Source organism: Nerophis ophidion, linkage group LG10, assembly GCF_033978795.1.
Source record: "Nerophis ophidion isolate RoL-2023_Sa linkage group LG10, RoL_Noph_v1.0, whole genome shotgun sequence".
NCBI lineage: Eukaryota > Metazoa > Chordata > Actinopteri > Syngnathiformes > Syngnathidae > Nerophis > Nerophis ophidion.
Genome location: NC_084620.1, coordinates 31,324,959 through 31,345,384, shown reverse-complemented (window position 1 = coordinate 31,345,384; position 20,426 = coordinate 31,324,959). Strand labels below are relative to the sequence as shown.

Below are 20,426 nucleotides of genomic sequence, written 5' to 3'. Positions count from 1 at the left end.
TCACAAGAACAACAAAAAAAATTGGCAACATTGTGATAAGTCAGAATTTTATGACAAATGTCACTATTTTGCAGTAAAAAGTAACAATTTTACATAAACAAGTGATAATTTTACAAGAAAACATCGCGATATTACAGAAACAGAAATATTGTTCCAAATTTTATAAGAAAAAAGTTGACATATTGTGAAAAAAAGACTGCTTTTAGTTATTTTTTTATTATTGTTTGTAATTGTTTTTTAATCCTCATTATTTACTTCAAGTTATTACAGTATGCATCTATATAAATATTTATTTGTTATTCATTTTGGCCAAAGGGGCACATTTTGATTTCTTACACACACTTGTTATTTCAAATGTTGACCAGAGGGGGAGAACTTTTAAAACAGACAGTCAACTTTTTTAAAATCCCTCCTTTTGGGACCACCCTAATGTTGATAGATTTCACCACCAGGGGTGCAAATGAGACATTCTCTATTACAGGGGTCACCAACGCGGTGCCCGCGGACACCAGGTCGCCTGTAAGGACCGGATGAGTCGCCCTCTGGCCTGTTCTAAAAATAGGTCAAATAGCAGCACTTACCAGTGAGCTGCCCTTAATTTTTTAAATTTGATTTATTTACTAGCAAGCTGGTCTCGCTTTGCTCGACATTTTTGATTCTAAGCGAGACAAAACTCAAATAAGAATTTGAAAAGCCAATAAAATATTTTAAAGACTTGGTCTTCACTTGTTTAAATGAATTCATTTATCTTTTTACTTTGCTTCTTATAACTTTCAGAAAGACAATTTTAGAGAAAAAAATACAACCTTAAGAATGATTTTAGGATTTTTAAACACATACCTTTTTACCTTTTAAATTCCTTCCTCTTCTTTCCTGGCAATTTAAATCAATGTTCAAGTATTTTTTTTTATATTGTAAACAATAAGTACATTTTAATTTAATTCTTAATTTTAGCTTCTTCAAACTAATGATTAAATTTCAAAAAAATTATTCTGCCAAATCTAGAAAGTCTGTAGAATCAAATTTAAATCTTATTTCAAATTCCTTTGAATTTCTTTTAAAATTTTTGTTCTGGAAAATCTAGAAGAAATAATGATTTGTCCTTGTTAGAAATATAGCTTGGTCCAATTTGTTAAATATTATAACAAAGTGCAGATTGGATTTTAACCTATTCAAAACATGTCATCAAAATTCTAAAATTAATCTTAATCAGGAAAAATTACTAATGATTTTCCATAAATTATTTTTTTTTTCAAAAAGATTCGAATTATGTAGTTTTTCTATTCATTTTTTTTTCGGTTGAATTTTAAAGAGTCGAAATTGAAGATAAACTATGTTTCAAAATGTTATTTTCATTTTTTTCACGTTTTCTCCTCTTTTAAACCGTTCAATTAAGTGTTTTTTCATCAATTATTCTCTACAAAAAACCTTCCGTAAAAGGAAAAAAAATGTACGACGGAATGACAGACAGAAATACCCATTTTTATATATACATATATATAGATTTATTTAGTAAAGGTAAATTGAAAAAATTGGTTATTTCTGGCAATTTATGTAAGTGTGTATCAAATTGGTAGCCCTTCGCATTAATCAGTACCCAAGAAGTAGCTCTTGGTTTCAAAAAGGTTGGTGACCCCTGCTCTATTAGATGCGATGGTTTTCCATATTGGGACCATGATTCATGTCCTAACCTGTTCACCAGTCTAAATGAAAGTTACTTTTCCTTGTCAATGTCTCAAGAAAGGCAGAAAATACAACCACCACACACACACACACACACAATCCCTAGAGGCCGAATTCATGAAGCTCATTGTTTGGCCTCATCTGTTTTCTTGCATCCAACTGTCTTTCTCTCTTCCCCAACAGGGCGAGTTTGCCCTTTTTCCATTGCAGCAAGAATGCTAATTGCAAGTTGGCACAGCCAAGACAATTAGCCAAACACAACCTATATCAGTCAAAAACAGCACATGCAGAATGAAAAGAGGGAGGGGAAAAACAATTGGATGGGTGCAAAACAAGATTTGGGCAAGGAGAAGAAGAAATGCTGTCAATGCTTTGCAAAGGCTGACTCATTCCTGCATACAAAGAGTTGACCTTTGAGCACCGGGAAAGGAGAAGCCCGTGTCTCAGGCACGGAATCTTTTAAGTGTAGCAACGGGCACCATTATTTAGTTTTAGGTGTGAGGCAGTTGTGCCATGGTTGCTGAAGCACAATCCAGGACAAAAAAAAGCCATGGTGGAAGGCCCATCTTGGTACATTTCAGGCTTAAATGTGCCTTGCAAAAGATCTTTTTAAGTGCCGTCAGCTGGCACGAAGAACGAGGGCTTTGCAGGTAGTCGAGAGAGGGAACTGATCTATGACTTCACCCTGCAGTTTTTGGAACTGCTGCCAAGCAGTGAGAGCCAGGGCAAGCAGTGCTAATTGAAAAAAAAAAAAAAAAGGTAATTGATATAAATCCACTAAGTCTTTATTTTTATAGGTTTCTGTTCCATCTTTCCTCACACAGACGCACATCTATACACACCTAGACTCAAGGTAGACTACTTCTAATATGATTTTTTTATATACAATGTTTAATAGTGTTTGTTATTTTACTGCATTAGGTGAGAACCTTGCATAAGCCTTTTGGGGTTTCATCTCTCATTACTCATTTCTCTTCTCTATGTTTTGTTCTTATACCATGTTAACTTTTGTACTGTTTATATTGTGCGAATATATAAATAACTAAAATTAATTAAAAAGGGACACTTTCCACCGTTTCCTTCAGTTTTAAAAAATACAGTTACAAGATTTGTATTCATTCCAAACTTTTAATTTTTGGTGTTGGATGCCAGCAAACAAGAGCTGACAAAATATAACTGAAATGATCTGAGCATGAAACCAGCCAATACTACTTGACAAGACATCGGAAATCAAGATTTGTTTATCTAGCAATCAGCATGACTTAAGACATTTTAACATTTTACATATTTTGTCCTGAGAACAAGCATTCTTAAATTAAGCGTCCTAAGGATGTTGCGGAATTTTTAAAGAATATTTTCTTTGTGAGGAAGACCAACATATATTTTTTTAAGATATTATTTTCAAAATATAATATCTATAAATAGTTACAGCGTCATACATTGGCCATAATTAAAGTTCCCTGGTGTTAAGGGGCGTATTTGCCGGGTTAATAAACAATATAAAATGGCAAGAAATTTTGTGATACTGGAAAATATCGATGTAATCCTTGTAGTATCGTCTCGATACTTGGTATCATTACAATCTATATTTTCCACCGGTCTGTTTACATTCAGGAGCGTTAGCTTGCTATTAGCGGTTAGCTTAATATCCTCCTACGGTGTGTAATGAAGTATGTTTAGCTATTCCTCGTGCTGCAGGGAAGATATTTGTAAGAAGCATAGTTTTATTTGTTTGAGGATTAGTGATTTAGAAGGAGCTAAAACACTGTCGACTGTACCTCTTCCAGAGAGGCGCTTCATTGTTTCTAGTCACCTTTGTCGTTAGTTTTTAAGCCACACTGCTTCCATTCTCCCTTTTCTTTCTCCACACTGTTTCTGCTTGAAAGTACTTTATGTGTGGGCGTTGCCTGACATGCTCTTCTGCTTGTTTTACCAGCAATGTCATGTCCGGAATAAAGAATCTGCATTTTTCAGAAATAGTAGACTACAATTTCTACATTAGTACTGTTGTAGCATACAACCGTAGAAGAAACATGACTATATCAACAAATGAGGTCTTAAGAGGCTGACAACCTCCATGGGGTGCCAGAGCCAGGGGTTTCGCAGAAGAAAATATATTCCCATCCCGAATACATAGTACTACAAATGTCCAAATACATAGGTCCATCACGCTGTGACGTCAAACAGTCCACTATTTGAAAAAAAAAAAAACTAAACAAAAAAAAAAAAGCACAGCGAACAGGCGTCCAAAACAGTGTGCAAGCTCGCGTCCAAATGCATGAAGCTTATGATTTGATACTATGGCATTGTTTAACATTATAAAAATATTTCTAAGTCAGAAAGTGGTAAATCATCATACAGTATGTCATGTTTTTATTTCTATTTTTATCTGTGATTCTATGTTTTATCTAGTGTTTTTTCATGTTTTTATTTATATTTAAATTATCTATTATACATTCTAACTTTCATTTTTTACCTTTTTTTTCTAATTTCTTTTTTTATTATATTTTTTAAATTTTTTATACTGAAATTCATTATTAAAATATTCTCTAATTTGGCCTGAGTCAATAACGTTGAACATGCCATCCCCACCCCACACTTTTTTATTTATTTATTTTTTTTAAACTAAAATGCAGCTTTATTTACCTGTGTGCACTTTTAAAACATTGCAACTCAGCCGGTCTTCCAATATTAGTTTATTTTCAAATTCAACAACGAATTTCTGCCACAAACAGCAACACCAACAAGAAAGATGTCAACAGACATTTGGGTTGATGCAATCATTCAGCCATTTGATAATGTCTGCCCTAGAACCTCGACAGAAAAAAAGACGTGGTCCCGTTTTTCAAGGGAACAGGTGGTTTAAAAATCACACCAGTGTGTTTAAATGTCGTTAGATGTACTTAAATGTTTGATTTCCCGTCACCGTTATATTGACCACTGGTACATTTTTGGCAGATATTCAATATTTTACACTTTGTGGAAATTTGGCACTGGCTGACTTAGTTCCGACCGAGACTTAATTGCTTAGCGTACAAAGCTATTTTAATCTTGGAATTAATCCTGAGTGCATTGGCAGCAAAGTATTTTCCACCTGCAAATAAGTCCCTAACATGAGCCTTTCACTGAGAAGTTAAAGATGCCTTGTACTTGTCTTGTGGAAAACAAACAGAGTCAGTGCCGCCATCAATAGCTCATGTGGACTCTCTTCTGATGTGTATGTGAAAGGGAGCGTTCTTGCATCTCACACAGACACACTTAGAGCCGACACACACACGCATCAATCATTTTAATCGACTGGGTAAATAACAGGATGGTCGGGCAAAGGCATGAAATAAAGAGACGACGTAAAATGTTCCTAAGCACAGTAGATTGATAGAAGCAGCGGCCCTATTTTTGCCCGCGATTTCCCTCTACCAGCCGCAATCCTGCCGCTGTGATTGCATTTTGAATGAAACTTAAAAAATGGTGGGGGTTATAAGGTTAGCGTTATACTGCACGCTTCAGCGATCAGCGAATTCAACTTAAAAAACAAAAAAGAAAAGGGATTCGGTTCACTATTACATGTCACCCGGACAGGTATTGTGATACTGTGGTGCATCAGTCGGACTTTGGCGGCATGTCATGGTTTTTCCAATCCAAGCCAAACAGGTTGGAAATGTACTCTCAAATTTAAGTAGCTAACCTTGGAACACTTTTTTAATTTTTAGGATAATTATCCTCAGATTGAATGCAAATAAGAATAATAGAATGGATTAGATTTAGGCTTCACGGTGGCACAGGGGTTAATGCGTCTGCCTCACAATACGAAGGTCCTGCAGTCCTGGGTTCAATCCCAGGCTCGGGATCTTTCTGTGTGGAGTTTGCATGTTCTCCCCGTGAATGTGTGGGTTCCCTCCGGGTACTCCGGCTTCCTCCCACCTCCAAAGACATGCACCTGGGGATAGGTTGATTGGCAACACTAAATTGGCCCTAGTGTGTGAATGTGAGTGTGAATGTTGTCTGTCTATCTGTGTTGGTCCTGTAATGAGATGGCGACTTGTCCAGGGTGTACACCGCCTTCCGCCCAACTGTAGCTGAGATAGGGAATAAGCGGTAGAAAAATGGATGGATGGATGGATGGATTACATTTATATCGCGCTTTTCCATTATTAGATACTCAAAGCGCTCACAGAGAAGTGGGAACCAATCAATCATTCACACCTGGTGGTGGTAAGCTACATCTGTAGCCACAGCTGCCCTGGGGTAGACTGACAGAAGCATGGCAGCCAGTTTGCGCCTACGGCCCCTCGGACCACCACCAATCATTCATTCATTCATCATTCATTCACCAGTGTGAGCGGCACCGGGAGCAAGGGTGAAGTGTCCTGCCCAAGGATACATCGGCACCGATTTGGATGTCAATATGCGGGGAGCGAACTTGCAACCCTCAGGTTTCTGGCACGGCCGCTCTACCCACTACGCCATGCCGCAAATATTTTCTCTTACCTACCAACAAGAAGAAAATATTTTGCACCCTCCCCCCACGACTATAAATAGTAGCACCATAATAAGTCTATACAATTGTTATAAGTACACCTCTGCATAAAATTGTGTCCTTATTAACCGTAAAGAAAACAAGACTTATAGATGAACTTACAGCAAAGAATAACAGTTTTTTAGTCTCTAACAGAAACTGTTTAAAGTGCATCAAAATGACTGAACTAATCCTTATTTAAACTAAATATATGCGGATGAACTTGAACCATTTGATATTGAAAATTATAATACATCCAAGTTGATTAGCAACAGTAACTCAGGAGCACAATATATAAAACACTTAACTAAAAAAACTAAATAAATTGGGATGAGCTCCAGCCAGGAATAATGGCTACAGTGAGTAAGTTTAGCAATGTTTGAAGCATGATACTGATGAACCATGATCCCCTGGGTCAGCCCCACTATTTGAAAAATGAACCTATTAGTTGGTATATTACTGAGCTTTACTGGTCATTAGCGGTAAAACATGCAAAAAAGAAGGTGTTTACCAAACATAGATAGGCATCTTTATTAATAAAGATAATACATGATACAAACGCACTAAAAGCCATAAAACTTGTGCAAATGCCATTAAAAGTAACAATTTGGACACTAGAGACAAGTGGTGATCATAATTGTTTTTTCTCTTTAACACAAAATATAAAAAGCTAAAAACCCTAATAGTCAACATCAAATGTAACAAAGACAACATGTATAAATATCAGACATTAACTTATTTACAAATGTTCACCTGAAAGACATTTTGGTATAGAGTGCAGAGGCTTCTTAATACGATAACGCCTTCTCCAAGACCTCCAGGTCAATTAATGGCAGAGACGACACTTCGAAAAACACCCTAAAAAAGAGAAAAATGTATATGACAAATACAATCTCATGAAAAAATTGTTATTTTTTTAATTGACAAAAATATTCATATTTTTAAATGGCATCAGTGTCTGAAGTTTTTTCATTTTAAAATGTGAATTTAAAACATTTGTACGCACGTACAACACCTAAGACCTTTAGTATATCAGTATGTGGAATTAAATTATGGAATGGATTAAGCAAAGAAATCAACAATGTACTAATTTAATCCACTTCAAGAAACTCTTCAAACTTAGTGTTTACAAAGTACAAAGAAGAAGAACCATGATAAACATTCTGAATTTCTTTAATCTATCCAATCATTTTCTAGATACCGTATTTTTCTGACTATAAGTTGCAGTTTTTTCATAGTTTGGCCGGAGGTGCAAATTAAACTCAGGAGCGACTTATGTGTGAAATTATTAACACATTAACTTAAAATATCAAATAATATTATTTAGCTCATTCACGTAAGAGACTAGACGTATAAGATTTCATGGGATTTAGCAATTAGGAGTGACAGATTGTTTGGTAAACGTATAGCATGTTCTATAAGTTATAGTTATTTGAATGACTCTTACCATAATATGTTAGGTTAACATACCAGGCACCTTCTCAGTTGGTTATTTATGCATCATATAACGTACACTTATTCAGCCTGTTCACTATTCTTTATTTATTTTAAATTGCCTTTCAAATGTCTATTCTTGGTGCTGGGTTTTATCAAATAAATTTCCCCCAAAAATGCAACTTTTACTCCAGTGCGACTTGTATATGTTTTTTTCCTTTTTTATTATGCATTTTCGGCAGGTGCAATTTATACTCCGGAGCGCTTTAAAATCCGAAAAATACAGTAATCTTACTTATCTCACCATATGAAATACAACTTGCTTCACCAAATATTTATTTTTATTGTTATTACTTGTGGAGTACATTGTGAATAAATTGAGAACAGGAAATTAACAAATGTTTTAGCAACTGCTATGTAATGGAAAAGGGGTAGGATCAAATAAGCTCTGCTTCTACCAACTACTTTTCGAACATGTTGAATACAGAAACTGGAAATTGTGATGGACCATGTTGTATGCATGCATGTTCCAAATGAACACAAAGTCAAACTCAAAGAATATTTATCAGAAATAAAAAAAACATGTTAAAATAAAACTGTAGTAGTAAAAAAAAGATAAAAAATAAACAAGTGTTATACTGTCATCTACTGGTCTGGGATGCTTACTGCTTCCTAAGCAGTGTGTGTATTGTGGTGTTCTTACTTATGGGAGTATTTGGTTTTGATAGTGTTCAGTTTTTCATTAGGAGGCTCCAACATCATCAAATAGACCTTCCAGACCACAGGCGCCACTTCTGATAAATTGTACCCGGAGTGGAACTGCAGGATGGGAGACTAGAAGCACACAAAAAAAGGGGGTCGATGATGATAACAGTAGTAGTAGTAGTAGTAGTAGTGGTGGTGGTGTAGCGGGCTCGCATACCCATCCACCCAGATCCTTGGTAAGCATGGCCAGAAGCAGGCAGCTGGATGCCAGCAGCGAGCCTCGCAATGCCACCATCTTCATCTCCAACAGGCTCCTCTCGCAAAAGTAACGAGCCAGCGTCAGTGTGTCCATGCCGGCGTTCACACACTGTTGACTCAAACAAGTAAGTAAACTGACGACGACAACAAAAACAGGTGCACAAACCCTGCACAGATACCTTGGCGTAGCGCCGTAGAAAGCGGTATGAGATGGGGATGTTTAAGTCGAAGGACAGCTTTTGCAGGATGCTGGCCTCCATGGCGAGAATCTCCTCCTTGGTGTACGCGCCGTCACAAACGAAAAGGAATTCTTCCACAGGCGGCACGCTGTACTCCTGCCGGAATGCAATGCAAGACAAAAAGAAAACATTTAATAAGGCGATGGTTTCACTACTTGCAGAGTGGCTAAAAAAAGTGGAGGGGCGGGGGGTGTTAAAGTCTGATTGCCGTGAAAACTCCAACCAACGCATCTATTCAAGTTAATCTCCCAAAAGCAAATGATAACCGATGTCTCCAAATACTGCGAGGTCATAAAAACATATCGGCTGTGGGCAACCTCCCGGTGTACGTAGGCCGATACATTTTGCCAGTTGATATACTGTCCCATAAATTGCCAATAAACTAAAATATGGTAAGCAGTATTTTGAGACCAAAATAAGCACTGATTAAATCATAATATGTAATAATAATAATGCAAGTAACCCTTTCAAACACAACAAACTTGTTTCTCTCATTGGTATTTTTGGCTGTTGTAATTGGAAGGTCAATAACTTAAATTATCCTTACTAAGTAAACATTAAAAACCAAATGGACTCAATCTCCAATGGCAAAAGTTGAATTTCACCAAAAATGTTTTAAAGCGCAATTTTTTTGTGGCCATCACCAAATTGGTCACACTTGCATTGTTGTCCATGTTAATAGGCTCATCTTGCTCATTAGGTGTGAAGCTAAAAAACAAAAAGGCCCACAACGAGACATTTGGCTTTGTAGTCATCTTAATCCAATCCTCCTATTTTCTTGATACTTTGCGGTAGGGCTGGGCGATATATCGATACACGCGAGATATCGTGGGTTTGTCTCTGTGCGATATGGAAAATGACTATATCGTGATATTCTAAACATACGTTCTCACGCAATTGCTTTTAGCTGCGGGCATTACACTAAAGCAGTGGTTCTTAACCTGGGTTCGATCGAACCCTAGGGGTTCGGTGAGTCGGCCTCAGGGGTTCGGCACACACCCGACTCATCGTGTAAATAAAAACTTCTCCCTTTCGGCGTATTACAGATACGGCAACAGCAGAAGTCACACTGATTTGCAAGTGTGTCATTTGTTGTGAGTTTTATGCACTGTGTTAGTTTTGTTGTTTGAACAAGGTGATGTTCATGCACAGTTCATTTTGTGCACCAGTAAAAAAACATGGTAACATTTAAGTATGGGGAACATATTTACCATTAATTAGTTGCTTATTAACAGGCAAGTTAGTAACATATTGGCTCTTAAATAGTCATATTAAATACTTTTTAATGCCTTATTTGGCATGGCCTAATTATAACCCTAACCCTCTAACCCTGGCCCTAACCCAAACCCTTTTAAATGAAGTCTTCGTTACTTAGAATCATCAGTATCATCATACTGCTGTGATTATATTTATCAAGTGTTAATTCAAGGTTTAGGCAAAATATCGAGATATACTGTATATATATAATTTTTTTTTCGTGTATCGCGATATAGCTTAAAAATAGAGATATTAAAAAAAGGCCATATCGCCCAGCCCTTCTTTGCAGTGCTTCTCACTCGTAAGGCTCTGTCCATGCATGTGTGTAAGCTAACGGTCCCACCTCAGCCCACAGTGAAAAAGACGACAAGGACTTACTTCTTTCATGTAATCTCGTTATTGAATGAAAACGTTTAAGTGCGATGCACAGAGCGAACCCTCTTTAACCCTGTTTGCAGGCATGTGATTTGAACTTAAATGAAAATGACGGAAAATAAGCCCTGGGTCGCAGGTCCAGCCAGGTGCTAAGTTAATGATTTTTAATGGAAAACGGTAGTTTTTACCCACTGGATTATCAAAAACCGTACTCATTACAGGAAAACCGTAGTTGTTGGCAGGTATGGCAATGAGACGGATCAATGTTTTAACACATCTCGTCGGAAAAAAACGAAGAAAAACTAAATATTTTTTTATATTTTTACAGAGATAGACAGATTTCCGACTCTAGACATGCATGTGTTTGGTAAGCAACAGAGAAAGGAAAGGAAAACACACGGATACAGGAATTTAATCGATGCTATCAAGGTCATTTTTATTTATTGTTAACTTAATTTATGTATTCTATATCAGCCTATGCAGCTTGTTTTTTTATTATTAAAGCCACAAAATGAAAATGTTTTCCAGGGGTCATGCAGCATCCAGCAGTTTTATTTTCCTCTGCAAGCACTTTAAAAAAATGTTGCTCGTTAACTGTTTTCATGAACATACAGTACTTAATGTTAGCCTTGCCATACAGTTTTTCTGTCTGTTTTCATTCACACTAAGAACTTTACTCCTTGGATTTGACAGGAATGTTGCAAATGCCCGAATTAACTTCCAATAGTCGCTGGGCGTGTGGTCTACAAATAAAAAATTTTTAAAAACACCAGGGCCTTTATTGAGCACATGATCAAAAACAAATTGGCATTAACATCAGTGGCTGTAGGTAACCTCATGAGATGAAGATGGCGATACTTGCAGTTGGACTATCATGATTAGTCAGCGTCTCTACATGCACTTTAAAATGTTGTTCCTCAGCTCTTTGTGTGAGGTTAATATGTGTTGAATTGTTGTTTACAATGAAGTGATGACCGAGCAATGTTTGCACTTCACCACGATTACAACATTGGTTGTGTTGTAACAATATACTATTGCTTAAAAATTGACGAGAGCGACGTTTTTACTTTCTTACGCACTTCAAATCATTGTTTTCATCGATAAGCTCAGCATTTGTGGAGTTGGTTATTGACCTACAATTTTACATTCCAGCTAGCGCGCTGCAATTTTCTCTACAAATGTCAAGGCAGTGAATGTTTGAGGATGCGTCCACACCTCAAACTTGGAGGCAATGAGCATGGCGGTGACGCCCACCAGCTGCAGCATGTTGCGGTGAATGGGGGTGATGTTCAGGTAGTGGTCGGTCAACTTCACGCTTAGGTACAGCGTCTCGTGGAACAGCTCAAAGTTCTCCTAAAAAAAATAATGACAGGATTGACACAAAATGGACACTATGGGCCTGATTTACTCAAGGTTTGTGTGTACTAAACACGTGCAAATCAGATTGCACACGCAAAGACGTGCAATCCATTTTGTGTCTGTCTTAATATGCAAAATATTTGCGGATTATCAAAATCCCCACAATACTGGGAGGAGAAAATGCAAATATAATTTTTTAGCACTGTGCGATTCATCAACACTCATCACCGTATTGCGAGCACTAATTTTCGTTTTATTTAGCCACTAATTTTCGTTTTATTTAGCATGAGTGGGAAGGATGTACAGACTGACAGTTCCACACGGCTGCAGGTTCAGACAAGAATCATCTGCCCTACGTATGTGTCAACATATTGGATGGCTAAAAAAAATAAAATAAATAGGCGTACGGTCTATTCAGTATTGTGGTAAAAATTTAATTTGGTTGTACTTTTGCAATAAAACACCATTAAAAAAACATCCAAAAGGTTCCAACAACACCATTTACATTTCGTGACTTGAATATTAAAGTACTAATGATTATATATATATATATATATATATATATATATATATTAAATACTTGACTTGGTGAATCTATGAATCTCGCGGTAAATATACTCCTCCCCTCTTAACCACGCCCCCTGCCCCACCCCCGACCACACCCCCCACCTCCCGAAATCGGAGGTTTCAAGGTTGGCAAGTATGGTTCCAAGCCCCGTTTCATCGCGGGTATTATCAGTCATTCTTCATCTAAATGGGAATATATGAACATTCTAGCAGTCAGCATCATAATGACAGCAGACCTGGTACAGTAAGTGATGTTTTACTATGTTTGTTGGCTCTCAAAGTCTACAGTGAGCAGCAGTGAAAAAAATGTAAATATGATTGTTACTACAATCCGATCAAAAGTCTGTTTACAATGGAGCTTTCCGAAGCTGGCAATTCTGCCTATAAAGCCCTCAAAAAAACATCCAAACTCTTCCATTAAGAATTTATATACATAAAGTATATATGTAATGGAACAGACACATTTATAATAGCATTTAATTTGTATGTATTTTGATCATAATTTAATTAATTGCTTTAATGAATGGATTGAATTATTCTCAAAAACGCATCATGCCGTTGGCTTTTTTCAATTCTTAATCACTGATTTCTGCTCACTGCAGACTTTAATGAGAGCCAACAAACATAATAAAACATCACTCACTGTGCAAAGTCTGCTGTCACCATGATGTTCATATAATCCCATTTAGGTGAAGAATGACTCATAATCCTCACAAAGAAACGGCGGATGGGACCATATGTCATTTTGGCCATTTTTGGGTCATAAATGGCAGTCAAAGTGTATCAACTCTTCGGAATACCTACTCAGACTTATTCTGTCCAGGTCAGATGCATGATTTATGATGTACAATAAACTTTCACAAGCAAAGGAAGTAGCAGACCACTCGATAATGTAAACATTAAACACAAGCTTGTGATCACAGCGCCACTATAAATAGTTTGTCTGCGTTAGCGCTTATACTAACAATATTACTTTGTTAATATTCAAATCACGAAATGTAAATGGAGTATTGTTGACACTTTTTGGATGGTTATTCATCAGATTTTATGGGCGGAGTAGTAGAGTTCACATTGGCTCAGTTGTAAGACTTTGAGTTAATTTAATATTTAGAATGCATTAAAAAAAAAATTCATCCGTCATCATGTCTTTCATTGAAAGTGTGAACAAATTTCAATTCCACAGTGCAGTGCAGTTCCCCTTTAAATATCGTATATCAAACATTAATGGAGGCGTTTGGATGTTTTTAAGGGCTTTATGGGTAGAATAAAGTGACTCCCATGGGCTCCATTGTAAGCAGATTTTTGATCGCATTTATTTAATATCTAAAAAGGCATTAAAAAAATAATACATCCATTGTCATGTCTTTCATAATGATTGAGAACGACAGGCAAGATTCCAAAAAGATTGCAGTTGCCCTTTAAAAGGGGCCGATTAAAACAAATTAAATTGATGGATATTAGTGTCCTTTAGTACAATTTTTTTACTGACTTAAAAAAAATAATTCATAAAACTAGACTATAGGGAACATATTCTAAGTAACAAAGAATTAATTTAGAGTTATTTGGACACTAGGGGAACATATAAGGGTTAGGGTTACTAATAAGCAATAATTCTGAGGTTATTGAGGGAAGACTTAGTTAATGGCTTACTGGTTGTATAATAAGCCCATGCAGAATAAGGCATTAATAAGTACTTAATAATGACTAAGAGTCAATATTTTACTAATTTGCATGTTAATAAGCAACTAATTAAAGGTGAATATGTTTCCCATACCAAAGTCTTACCAATATTTCTAACATGAAAAAAACGTCTTGAAACATACGTTTTTTTCCCCGTCTTGACCGGGGTAACTGCAGTCTCTCCGCAATGAGCACACCTTCGGCAGTAAAAAAAAAAATAATAATAATAATAATAATAACAAAAAAAAAAGGGGTTTTGATTTTTTTTAAAGTGCCGTCAATTCTAGATAAAGTAGACTGCACAACCGCCTCTAAAATACCAATAAAAAGTGGTGTATGTCTCCTACATGTTTGAAAAAAAATAGCAAAACACTGTGCAGTAAACGAGTGATGCTCTGTCACTTAAATAATGCAGTCTGCTCCACTTTTCAATACACGCAGTCTTAATAGATCACCACAACACGCCCACTCATAGTACAAGCTATTTTATAGATTGCACACGCTGTTTAGCACGTGGTAATTCGATCTTGGTAAATCAGGCCCTGTGTGTGTGCAACCAGAAGCTCACCTGCAATTCCACCAGCCAGTCTATCAGGACAGCCCGCATTTCCTGGCTGAGGCTGGGCTGCTTGCTCATGTAGTCGCACAGGACAAACCTCTCCTAAAAAGAACAAAAACTTTAGAAACTTTTTTTAATTTTTGACCGATTGAATCCCCACTGGACTCACCTCTCTTTGCTTGAGGTAGCTAAAGATCTCCACTGCATACTCAGGACACATACGGGTGTCGTCAGAGTACTCCGAGTCGACGTCAAACTCTGCTGGAACCTGCAGGGATGAAGGAGAACGAGTCTGCACTTTTCTTCCACGGTTGCCTCCATGGGCGGCGCTGCTCACCTGTGGTCTCCTGAGGTGTGGCGGCACCTCGTAGACGGCAGCTTCCTGTTTGCCGGCTGGAGCTGCTTTCTTCTCATCGTACTCATCCTTTTCGACTGGATTCTCCACAGAGCTCTCTGAAGAGGACCTGTGCAATTAAAAGCAGGATTTTTAAATGTTGTTTTTTTTTTTTTTAATGGAAATGGATAGATGGATGGAGCAACTAGCAGGAAGATTTACTGAGGAAAAAACAACAGTACCTCTCATTATTTTGCAGTAAGGATTACACAGATGCAGCAATAAACCAATAAAGCAAAGGTACCCTTTCAGCCTGGTTGCTTTCTTTGACAACAGAGAGGGGGCGCTTGTTTTCTTCACCTGCTTCTTTGTCGGCTCCTTCTTGCCAGGCAGGCTGATCTTGACCTTAGACTGCAAAACACATTGGTGTGTAAACTCACCACATTTATTTCAAATCTGTCCCCTCTTAAATCTCACCCTCGGCTCACACTGACATTCAATCAAAATTATATTTTTTACATTTTACTCAAGGACTCGCGTTGCACCAAGGACGACTCGCCAGCCAGAGTCACTTGGCCGCACAGCCCTGGCTGTAGCCGCCAATAACCTCTCCTTCAGCAATCGCATTCTTGTATACACTTCTCTTCCATACTTTTCTTTACTATTCGTGTGGCGCCCTTCCTTGATACACACATTAAGAGTGTTACTAAAACAACCTTCTTTACTCTCCGTAATATCGCAAAAATTCGCTCCATTTTGTCCACCAGCGACACTGAGATCATTATTCATGCGTTCGTTAAGTCTCGTCTCGATTACTGTAACGTGTTATTTTTAGGCCTCCCTATGTCTAGCATTAAGAGATTACAGTTGGTACAAAATGTGGCTACTAGACTTTTGACAAGAACAAGACCGTTTGATCATATTACGCCTATACTGGCTCACCTGCACTGGCTTCCTGTGCACTTACTATGTGACTTTAAGGTTTTACTACATACGTATAGAATACTACACAGTCTAGCTCCATCCTATCTTGCTGATTGTAGTGTACTATATGTCCCGGCAAGGAATCTGCATTCAAAGAACTCCGGCTTAATAGTGATTCCCAGAGCCCCAAAACAGTCTGCAGGCTTTAAAGCATTTTCTATTCAGGCTCCAGTACTCTGGAATGCCCTCCTGGTGACAGTTAGAGATGCTACCTGAGTAGAAGCATTTAGGTCCCATCCTAAAACTAATTTGGAGACACTAGTCTATAAATAAACCCCCTTTTTAGACCAGTTGATCTGCCGTCTCTTTTCTGCTCTGCCCTCCTCTCCTGTGTGGAAAGGTGACCACAAATGAGACGTTAGCTGTTCAAAGTCGGGACCCGGGGTGGACCACTCACTCCAGGGGTAATCATTCTCCCGAATTTTACCCTAACAACAACATTATAGGGGCATTGTGGAGGCACCGTCTTTAGCACCCTCTACAACATGAACTAACAGCGCGCCAGCCCAGCCACATGTTGTATTTGGCTCCTGTAGACGCAGTTAGCGACTGCAAGACATACTTGATCAACAGCCACACAGACCACACTGAGAGTGTGACCTGTAGCCCTAACTCTTCCGGGCTACAAAATACACCCCCGCCCCCTATTGTAGCCCGGAAGAGTAAGGACTGCATTGGACTCCGGATATTTGTTCTGTTGTGTTTATGTTGTGTTACGGTGCAGATGTTCTCCCAAAATGTGTTTGTCAATCTTGTTTGGTGTGGGTTTACAGTGTGGCGCATATTTGTAACAGTGTTAAAGTTGTTTATACGGCCACCCTCAGTGTGACCTGTATAGCTGTTGACCAAGTGTGCCTTGCAGTCACTTCCGTGGGTCTGCAGAAGCCTCATACAATAAGCGACTGGGCCGGCACACGGTTTGTATGGTGGAAAAGCGGACGAGAAGGCAGGTTATAGAAGACATTAAAGGCCGTGCCATCATGACACGCCCCCAATATTGTTGGCCGGGTGAAAACCGTGAGAATGATTGTCCCGGGAGATTGTCGGGGGGAGCACTGATATTCGGGTGTTTCCCGGAAAGATCGCGAGAGTTGGCAATTATGTTGCTAGGGCGGGAAAGCCATTCAAAGAAGGTGAATTCATTAAAAAGTGTATGTCAGATTTTTTTAAGAAATATTTTCTTGCGGCCTAGCTTCACCCAGTTTCTGCATTCAGTGGCCCCCAGGTAAATTGAGTTTGAGACCCCTGTTGTATAACGTTGGGTTGAGTTTTTTCTTGCCCTGATGTGCGATCTGAGCCGAGGATGTCGTTGTGGCTTGAGCAGCCCTTTGAGACACTCGTGATTTAGGGTTATATAAATAAACTTTGACTGATTGACACAGCGAGATACAAAATGCCTTGAAAGGCGCGTACTGATACCCCCCAAATGTAAACCAAAGCCTCACATTGGTCAAGTTTAGAAAGGCTGTCCTCTTTTTCGGGGCCCCACAAGAAGGGGAAGTGGACCTCTTGACCTGAGAACCATCGTCCTGTAAAAAGCAGACATAAGTAAAACGCTTTCCTTTCGCACGAAAAAAAAAATACAAATACATGGATTTTTTTAACCTGGTTCTCAGAAACACACAGCTTAGTTTTCTTATCCCCTGCAGGCACTGTAAGTTTCCTGAGTCTCGGCATGGCTTTTATCCTCTGCAACATCGTATGTTTGGAATTAGAAAAGCCAGACAACAGACAAAACAACGCATCCTCGCACGTTTAACACGTGCTTAGGGTAAAGCTCGTCAACTGTCCAAAATGCACTTTTTCCCTACCTTGGTTGACGATATGAAAAAGTCGAAGGCGTCAATGTTATGGGGTGAAATCGGCGTATAGTTGACAAATATCGTTGCTTTGAACTGAGGCAGAACACTGCATTTACAACGGAAAAGGTTGTTGCTCGAATTTTGCTGCAGTGCTTCTGATTGGCCAGAATTTAAGCGTCATCAGCCAATGAGCGAGTTCTGAAGTTTTAAAGAGCGCTTGGTTTGTTTACCGAGAGCTTCCTGGGTGTGTACGGAAGAGCAGGGGGTCTGCATTTCCTGGGGTTCGGTTTCAAATAAAAACCGTTAACTATCCTGTAATGTGTATGGCATTTAATTCATCATTTTTTCTTCCGCAAAAGTCGTGTTCATAATTTGCAAGGGGTTTGTCTTCGCGACAAACATTGGCGGGAGGAGCCTGTGCATTTTTCTACTCAGTGCCGTCAGTTGAATGCAGCTATTTGATTGGTTCACGGAACCAAAACATGCAGCAGTTCCATTATATACGGCAGTGTTTTTCAACCACTGTGGGGTGAGATACAGTCTGGAGTGACGTAGAGATTATCTAATTTCACGTATTTTTTTTTTGATGATTTTGTTTTTATTGTTTTTATTATTATTCCCCCCACTTGTTTAATTGTATCTCACCTTTTTTGTAAGGGGCGCCGGAAGTTGACAGACCCGTCAGCAATCCTGATTGATTGATTGATTGATTGATTGATTGATTGATTGATTGATTGATTGATTGATTGATTGATTGATACTTTTATTAGTGGATTGCACAGTTCAGTACATATTCCGTACAATTGACCACTAAATGGTAACACCCAAAAAAGTTTTTCAACTTGTTTAAGTCGGGGTCCACGTTAATCAATTCATGGTACAAATATATACTATCAGTATAATACAGTCATCACACAGGTTATATACATTGAATAATTTACATTATTTACAATCCGGGGGGTGGGATGAGGAGCTTTGGTTGATCAGTACTTCAGTCATCAACAGAGAAATGTGGACATTGAAACAGTGTAGGTCTTACTTAGTAGGATATGTACAGCCAGCAGAGAACATAGTGAGTTCAGATAGCATAACAACAAGTAAATACATTAGAAGTTCTGTTCAGTCTCCCTGTAATGTTTGTCCGTTCTTGAATGAGATTGTGCTGAAAATTTTAATTTCTCCTCGGGGATTAATAAAATATGTCTGATTCTGATTCTGATTTTGGTTTGGGTTAAAAAATATTTTTTGCAAACCAGTAATAATAGTCTGCAAATAATGCGCTGTTGTTGAGTGTCTGCGGTGTCTTGAGCTCGGAAGAGTAACCGTGTAATACTCTTCCATATCAGTAGGTGGCAGCAGGTAACTAATTATGTTGTATATGTCGGAAACAGCGGGAGGAAGCGTACAGGTATAACGCTATCTAATCCGTAAACCAAAAATAATCAAAAGGTGAGTGCCCCTAAGAAAAGGAATTGATTGATTGATTGATTGATACTTGTATTAGTAGATTGCGCAGTACAGTACATATTCCGTACAATTGACCACTAAATGGTAACACCCGAATAAGTTTTTCAACTTGTTTAAGTCGGGGTCCACGTTAATCAATTCATGGTACAAATATATACTATCAGCATAATACAGTCATCACACAGGTTATATACATTGAATTATTTACATTATTTACAATCCGGGGAGTGGGATGAGGAGCTTTGGTTGATCAGTACTTCAGTCATCAACAATTGCATTAACAGAGAAATGGGCATTGAAACAGTGTAGGTCTTATTTGGTAGGATATGTACAGCCAGCAGAGAACATAGAGAGTTCAGGTAGCATAAGAACAAGTATATACATTAGAAGTTCTGTTCTGTCTCCCTGTAATGTTTATGTGTTCTTGAATGGGATTGTGCTGAAAATTTTAATTTCTCCTCGAGGATTAATAAAGTATGTTTGATTCTGATTCTGATTTCGATTTGGGTTAAAAATATTTTTTGCAAACCAATAATAAAAGTCTGCAAATAATGCGTTGTTGTTGAGTGTCATTGCTGTATTAAACTCGGAAGAGTAACCGTGTAATACTCTTCCATATCAGTTGTAGATGTCGGAAACAGTGGGAGGCAGGGTGCAGGTAAAACGCTATCTAATGCGTAAACCAAAAATAAACAAAAGGTGAGTGTCCCTAAGAAAAGGAATTGACGCTAAGGGAAAGCTGTGCAGAACAAATCTAAAACTGAACTGGCTACAAAGTGAAGAAAAACAGAATGCTGGACGACAGCATAGACTTACTGTGGAGCAAAGACGGCGTCCACAATGTACATCCGAACATGACGTGACAATCAACAATGTGCCCACAAAGAAGTTTAGAAACAACTGAAATATTCTTGATTGCGAAAACAAAGTGGATGTGGGAAATATGGCTCAAAGGAAGACATGAAACTGCTACAGGAAAATACCAAAAAAAGAGAAAAAGCCACCAAAAATAGGAGCGCAAAACAAGAACAGAAACACTACATACAGGAAAACAGCAAAAAAAAAACCTCAAAATAAGTCATGGCATGATGTGACAGGTGGTGACAGTACACCTACTTTGAGTCAAAAGCTATAGTAATGCATGTTGGTTATAGTTTAAATTCATATCCAACAATTGCGACCACTTTTTACTGTCAACTTTTTAATG

General features: G+C 38.1%; 1 protein-coding gene across 1 annotated transcript; it reads right to left on the bottom strand.

Annotated features, from left to right (window-relative positions):
- Window positions 1-6,705: 6,705 nt before the first annotated feature.
- On the bottom strand, window positions 6,706-17,929 carry ccnb3 (cyclin B3). Its single transcript, XM_061913501.1, has 12 exons — window positions 17,762-17,929; window positions 17,556-17,639; window positions 17,396-17,479; window positions 15,271-15,377; window positions 14,970-15,096; window positions 14,802-14,900; window positions 14,642-14,734; window positions 11,683-11,820; window positions 8,776-8,931; window positions 8,556-8,705; window positions 8,337-8,467; window positions 6,706-7,057 (listed from the first exon to the last, which is right to left on the bottom strand). Exons 2-12 carry the CDS (start codon window positions 17,625-17,627, stop codon window positions 6,988-6,990), a joined length of 1,227 nt encoding a protein of 408 aa, XP_061769485.1. The 5' UTR covers window positions 17,628-17,639; window positions 17,762-17,929; the 3' UTR covers window positions 6,706-6,987.
- Window positions 17,930-20,426: the final 2,497 nt, after the last annotated feature.

Excerpts from the sequence above, each read along its gene's own strand:
- ccnb3 (XM_061913501.1), bottom strand. The coding sequence starts at position 17,627 with ATGCCGAGACTCAGGAAACTTACAGTGCCTGCAGGGGATAAGAAAACT. Across the intron at positions 15,378-17,395 it reads CCTTTCTAAACTTGACCAAT|TCTAAGGTCAAGATCAGCCT; the intron begins GTGAGGCTTTGG and ends TGTGTTTTGCAG. Across the intron at positions 7,058-8,336 it reads AAAACCAAATACTCCCATAA|GGTGTTTTTCGAAGTGTCGT; the intron begins GTAAGAACACCA and ends TCTCTTTTTTAG.